Here is a 7,069-nt window from a genome sequence, read left to right as displayed (position 1 = left end):
TAGTTTGAAACGCTTAGAAAACAACTTTGTAATTGCCAGTAATTACAGTATCTGAGACAAAACACATGGTTGAATTCATGCATATGCCGACAATACTGTAAACTACATGTTTTCTCTGGACCAAATTTACACAGACATTTTTGAAAATACATTATATACACCATGTTTTTAACTCCGGCAAAGTCATCTGCCCTCTTCAACACAAAGGCTTAACTCTACCTTCTGCTAGTGGAGCAGATTTACTTTAGGCTAATTTTATGCAGACCACCAAAATAAACACAAATGTCTCCAGAAAACATATGAAAATGACAGTAAAGTACATAAAAGGACAACAAAAGCATCACATTCACTCCAAAAACACACCCTAACTACAGAGATAACAGTAAAATATCAGAAACAAACACAAAAATTACTCCAAAACTCACAAATCAACAACAAAAACACACAGAATGATTCATAACACACAAAACTACAAAATAATACATAGAATGATGCCAAAAAACACAGAAACACCAATAAGAATACAAAAAATCCTTAGTTTTTTCTTGTATTAATGTTCAGAAACTCATTTTCTGCTTTAACGATAATAACTTTCCGAGAGAATAATAGTTGATGCAAATCTAAGAAGAAGAGACAAGATCAAAAGAGATGAGATTGTTTTATAGTTTGTTTAGATTACAGTAAAACAACATCATAAATTGAGTGTGTGAGCTGAGGATTTGATCTCTGCGGCACATGTTTACGCCCCTTCATCCGTCTGACAGGCTGAGTATTTGTACGTGTAGAGCTTGTTGTCGGCACCGCCGCTCAACATCAGCTGGAGACAGAACGGAGAGAAGTAAGTGTCTGATTGGTGGCACAAAGTGACGCACGCACACACACACAGGACGTGGCGAGCCTTACCCCAGTTTCTGTCCAGTCCAGGCAGAAAACTTTGTCCTCGTGCGCTGCCAGGTCGTAGAGAGGAGCCTTACAGCTGCAGGACACACCCACAATGACATCTTTTTAGGTGGATACATGATGGATGTTTCAATGCAACTTTAAACTTTAATGTGTTCAAATAACACAAAAGTCTCATTATTTTATATTGATCAAAAAGTCTTTAAGAGCTTTTTCTTTTGAGTTTTTTAAATTATTATTATTGAACTAATCCTACAGCGATTTAGGTATCTTAAATGTTATATTTATAATTGAATAATTATCTATGATTGTTAAAATCAATTAAGGCATGTAAACTCTCAGAAAATGTTGTTTGTTTTTTTTTTTTAAACTTTTAAATAAATTAGGAAAACCATCCATTTCTATTGATCAGATTGATTTTCTTCAATGTGAGCAAGTTGCCTTTTAATTTGATCATGTTTGTTATACTGTGTTACAAATACACCGTGACAATATGAGCCAGCTCAGATGTTTTCATGCTGCTTTTTATTTTACCTAGTTGTATATTTGAGAAAGTGAAAAGAGTTAGGGAATATATGCGTTTTTTAATTTGAAAAATAATAATTTCTTATGCTCTTTGAGCTTTCTGCACTGTATATCTATTTCTATTATTGTTTTGTATATTTGTACTATTTTGTATATATTCTATTATATTCATATTATTGTTTTTCTATTTTTACTCTTTATTACTATTATTTGTTTATTCTTTAAGGGCTTAATGGGGAACTTGGAGACGTTATTTCATCATGCACATGTTCATGCACATAATGACAAATCAAAATCCTTCAATTATGTGCATATATTTTTTTTAACTGTGCAAAATAATTAAAAAATAAATGAAAATTAATATGATAAAAGTGCAATTTCATCAGTCATATTCTATATTTTCTTCAGGCTACCCCATTTTATTTGAAAAACAGTGCGTTAAAGCCAAAGGCCGAGGTTGAACTATAGAGCCTATTTCCAATTATCACTGTGCATGTTTGGATGTTTTCCCAGCTCTTTTAGTTCTATTTAAGCCGTAGTTTTTGAACACTGACCTTCTGGTGTCCCAGAGCTTGACCAGGTGGTCCAGAGAACCAGAGACAAGCTGGTGCTCATGTGACGGCGCCCACTTGACAGCAGTGACCCAGCCTGTGTGGGAGGTCAGAGACAGCAGCACCAGAGAGCCGTCTGAAAGAAAAAGGTGGAGTGAGGAATAAAAGAAATGGATGGAGGAGGAGCGCGGTGGTACCTTTGGTGCGGGGGTCCCACAGTCTGACGTGTCTGTCTGAGCTGCCTGAGGCCAGACGCCGGCACAGCGGTGAGTAGGAAATACAGTTGAACACTTTACTGCCCGTCTGTGAGAGGAGCACATCATCAGAAAACTACAAACATAACAACGTGCACAGGGTTAAGGTCAATTACATTTTTTAGTTACAAATACCCATTTTCAATTAGTATTACAGTGACCAACGTTTATTCCAATTCCAATTATATTAGTTATTTTTTATCCCCTGAAAGTCAATTACAACAAATCATAATTACTGAACCTGAACCTCTTGTGTTAGCTTTCTGTTAGCATCTGTTATCAAAACGTGTCCTAAATCAGCTCTAAAATGCACTAAAAACAGATATCTATCATCTAGTTTCTTTTCTATATATTGTTTCCTTGTTAGGCTTCTTAATAAATTAAAATATAGGTTTTAATATTTTTGATGTGGGCGTCAGATCCTTTTTTGTGTCAGTAAAACACTCGATTGAAATTTTTTTTAATGGTAAAATCTGGAAAACTTGATATGAAACATATTTTAATAATTGTTAACTGCATGTGTGTAAAATTGTAACATGGTTTCCCAGTTTTGCTTTAATCAATTGACAATTTTTTATACAAAGTCAATTATCTGAACTCAATTACCACAGCAACAGATTAAGTTACAATTATAATTATAATTATTACGCGATTACAAGTATAATTGACCCCAACGCCGGCGTGCAGCAATAACGTGCTTGAATCAGCCAAACGTCACCAGTGTGCTCTTCATGGATCCAGTCTCTGCGTCCCACAGGCGGATGGTGTGGTCCCATGATGCACTGCACACCTCCTCGTTGTCACTCCACAGCACGGATGACACCGCCTCGTTGTGTCCAGAGAAGGTCATCAAAGGAGTCTGTGAGGAGGAATCATTCAGCTCAGGGTGGACGGGAACACATTCCTGGACCGGCGCTAAACTCACCCGGGTCAGACCCAGCTGCTGAGTCTTCTGCTTCTTCCTCGGTCTGTCCGCAGCTTCCTCTTCCTCTTCCTCGTCGGCTTCATCCGTGGGCACTGACCGCACAGGAGGAGGATGTTAGCGACTGAAAAATGTTGTTAATTTGGAAATGTTTCTTTTGACACGCACCTGCAGACCAGATCTTCAACATCTTATCCCAGGAACCGCTGCAGAACTATAAAACAATATAAATACCAGGGTTGGGGTCAGTTACGTCTTAAATTATCCAAGTTCAATTACAACACGATTACGATTATGGTGACTGGCATTTTTCCCCTATTACAATTATTATTTTCCCTCTGATTGTAAATGAAAATGTAACTGTAATTAACTTTCAATCACAATTACTAAACCTGAAATAAATAACCCCATAAATCCTAAACTTCCTCTTGTGTTAGCATCTCTTAGGATAATAAGTCAGCTGTAAAATAACTACCAAATATTATCTGTCATCTAATTTGTTTTTTTTAATCTTTTGGCTACCTTGTTAGTAGGCTTCCTTATCTATGAAAATACTGGTATTAATGATTCTGATGTGGGCGTCTGAGCCTTTTTTTTTGTCAGTATACCCCTACATTTATTTATTTGGACAAGGCACCAGTCCATCGCAGGGCAAATTGTAATGAATAATCAATTTCGCAATTACAACTATAACTGACCCAAACCCTGATGAATACACATTCTAAATATTCCATCTCATTCCACTGTGCTCACCTTGGTGCCGGTGGGATCCACAGAGACCGTGTCGACGCTCCCCGTGTGGCCTCTGCAGCAGTGCCTGGCTTTCACCTTGTTTTTCTCAGAGTTCCACTCCCACAGCAGCACCGTCTGGTCCAGAGAGGCCGTCAGCAGCACCGAGCTCAGGCCGTCTGCACACCAACATCAAGCAGAGATGATTCCAACCAAAGCTGGAATCAAAGAGAAGCCACATCCATCCTGGTGCGCTCACCTCTTTTGCCCCAGCTCACGTCTTTGACAGCGTCTGCGTGTCCAGCCACCGTCATCACAGCCTTACCCTCCACGGACCAGATCCGAGCCGTCTTATCGTACGATCCGGTTAGAATCCTGCAAAAAAAAAAACACGTTTAGAGCCACATTTTTTCATCTCAAAAGGAGGTTATGTACTTTAATTATAACTCAAATAGAAATATTTTGTACCATTCGTCGTTGGCATGGACGGAGCTGATCCAATCATCGTGCATCATGCACTCCTCGGGCTCTGGGGCCGTGATCCGCTCCACGTACTCGATCTCAACCACTTCTTCCTACAACCCAAAAGCATACAGTTTGTTGGTTTCTAATGTATCAACCTTATTCCTGGAGGTGCTGCCATAGACATGGGTCACGGCCAAAAACATTACCGTTGATATGTTTTCTGTCTCCATGTGGGTCGACAGCGACGTCCGCAGGAACTGACCCCTGACCAGGAAGTCAAACTCCAGATTACTGTGAGATGCTGTGGGCAACAAAAATCAACCACACATTTTGAAGGTGCAGATAATCCAACCATCAATCATCCTACTTAAACTTCTATTTTTTAATTATGCCACTGAGAATAAAATGTACTTTTATCTTAAGGGAATCCTGGGCTAAAATAGATTTGCAGCCCCATGCACCAATTGTGCCAATCAGATGCTTCTCTAACACTGTTGCTGAGAAATGAACAATTTAGTGAAGGGGTTATGTTTCTATTTTCAGCTTGGGTGACAGTGAAATATCTGTTTTAATTTACAGTATAAAAGTTACTTTTTCTCGGGATATTAAACATTTATTGTGGACCCCAACTTTGGGTTACTTCACCATTTGTAAACACGAAAAACCCTTTACATGAGGCCATTGTAGCTTGCCTCTGTGTCTCATGATCATTTTGTTTCACTAGTAACACAAATTATCTATTCTATAATAGTAATCTATAAACAATCACAAAACAATTGGTAAAACTTTTAGATTATTTTTTTTAGACTGAAGTGTGTGGGATATCCTGAAAATTTGTTGAAATGACATGGAATGACCCATATTTAACATCAGTTTTTCCATTTACAGAGCCAAAAAAAAATCAATGATTCTCTACATACATTACGGTTTCAATTCACCAATCCATCCAACACACATGTGAAAATGATCATTGATGCTAATTTGAAGGTAAAAAGGGGATTTTGGTTATTATCACACGTGGATTCACTCACTTGGCAAAATGTAAACAGGGAAATGTTATCAAATTAAAACAACACATGTTTCGAGAGGATTGCTCGCATGTCCTTTCATAGAATAACGTGGACAAACCATTTTTAGCCTCCAGGAGCTTGTTGATGACATTGCTGAGGTCCTGCACTTGAGAGGCAGCAGGTATGGAGAAGGGAACATTATCTACGACATATCTACACACACAGAGAGAACAATATTATTTAGATTTTACTATGGTACACCACAAAAAGCTATAAATATTAACTCTGAGCTCTTAAAGTAATTACAATCACGTTTAAAGTCTGATAGCCGAGCAAAGACTATCAATAGTCACGCTGTTTACTGTAAGTTAGCCACTGGATGCTAATAGCTCAGTTTTCAGCCGTAAAACATCCTTTTAAAACTCACCTTTTGTCCTCTGTGAAGAACCGAGCCTGTAACTGCGACATGTCGCTAATATTTCGTGTTCTCCCACCAACCAGAAGCTCTCAGTGCTGAATTAGAGGCTAAATGTGCGCTGTTCACTTCATAACTTCACAACAGCCACAGTGATGCCATGTGGTACAGCAGCAGGCTCGCTAATGGATCACAGAGTCATCACAGGGGACGATCGGTGTTTGACTTGTTGTCCTGTTAACGGCAACTTGTGTTTTCTCATATACAGTAGTTCCCACGAATACACATTGAATGTGTTTTATTATTTAGCTTTAAATATGTAAGCTTATAGTATTAAGTAGTTTGTATGCAGCGACCATGACTAAGCATGATTAGAGCTTTTTACTTTTAATTTGAAAGGGTGAGCGTTAAAGGTCAATGTTTGATAACATTTTGGTGTTTTAAATCACTACTGGCATTGTTAATAACCAAAAGTTGTTTTCCATATTCACATGTTTGGCTGCTTCTACTCATTTAGTCTTATATATATATATATAAATATATCGTCCCCTTTCAGTCTACAGGACATAAATGTGGCTTTAGTTCCCACCATTGGCTGTATATTGAATTTTAAATATTCAATATAGACATTGACCTATTTTTTACTCAATTTAAAATGCATTACATTATATTAATATCTCCATGTCGACCATACCTTAAGGTAAAAATGAAGCTTAATGTTGCCTTTTGCATATAATTATTTTTATGTTGAAAAACAAATTTTAAGGAGGTATTACTGAATCTTTTGATTGACCCAAGTTTAACCACTAGCAACATATTATAAGAGTAATCCAAGTTTTTATCCAATTGCTCAGACAACGATTTTGAAAAAAAAAAAAAAAAAAGTCAATTTTTTAAAACCATGTTAAATAAAATGGTCATTATTTAGTTTTGCATTACTAAAAAACACAGACTTGACCAACAGTCACAATTTACTGCCTTTCTGGTGGTGAAAAGTACCCAGAAGTTGGTTGGGTGAAACTTCAAATGCAGAGGAACAATTTAATCCACACCACCATTACTACACATTAATCCATTTTCACTTGAGTGCCATTTTACTTTGCAATAATCAATTAATTTTTGTGCAATTTCTTGTAATAACGAAATAAACCCACATTCGGTAACTACGTAGATTAGTTGCGTAGAGCATTTTTTCCCATACAAGCTCACCTGGTTGGTCTTTTCTAATTCTAAGCCTAACGACATGCTGTCCTTGTACACTTAAGTTCAATCTAATCCATGCATGTTACGACACAGGT

General features: G+C 37.4%; 1 protein-coding gene across 1 annotated transcript; it reads right to left on the bottom strand.

Moving 5' to 3' along the window:
- Positions 1-639: 639 nt before the first annotated feature.
- On the bottom strand, positions 640-5,954 carry wdr12 (WD repeat domain 12). Its single transcript, XM_028470696.1, has 13 exons — positions 5,784-5,954; positions 5,475-5,569; positions 4,553-4,647; positions 4,350-4,456; positions 4,141-4,256; positions 3,906-4,060; positions 3,321-3,366; positions 3,156-3,247; positions 2,949-3,089; positions 2,174-2,279; positions 1,980-2,112; positions 904-976; positions 640-817 (listed from the first exon to the last, which is right to left on the bottom strand). Exons 1-13 carry the CDS (start codon positions 5,822-5,824, stop codon positions 740-742), a joined length of 1,278 nt encoding a protein of 425 aa, XP_028326497.1. The 5' UTR covers positions 5,825-5,954; the 3' UTR covers positions 640-739.
- Positions 5,955-7,069: the final 1,115 nt, after the last annotated feature.

Source organism: Gouania willdenowi, chromosome 2, assembly GCF_900634775.1.
Source record: "Gouania willdenowi chromosome 2, fGouWil2.1, whole genome shotgun sequence".
NCBI lineage: Eukaryota > Metazoa > Chordata > Actinopteri > Blenniiformes > Gobiesocidae > Gouania > Gouania willdenowi.
This window is presented reverse-complemented; position numbering and strand designations above follow the sequence as displayed.

Excerpts from the sequence above, each read along its gene's own strand:
- wdr12 (XM_028470696.1), bottom strand. The coding sequence starts at position 5,824 with ATGTCGCAGTTACAGGCTCGGTTCTTCACAGAGGACAAAAG. Across the intron at positions 4,457-4,552 it reads AGACAGAAAACATATCAACG|GAAGAAGTGGTTGAGATCGA; the intron begins GTAATGTTTTTG and ends TTTGGGTTGTAG. Across the intron at positions 2,113-2,173 it reads GTGGGACCCCCGCACCAAAG|ACGGCTCTCTGGTGCTGCTG; the intron begins GTACCACCGCGC and ends TTTTTCTTTCAG.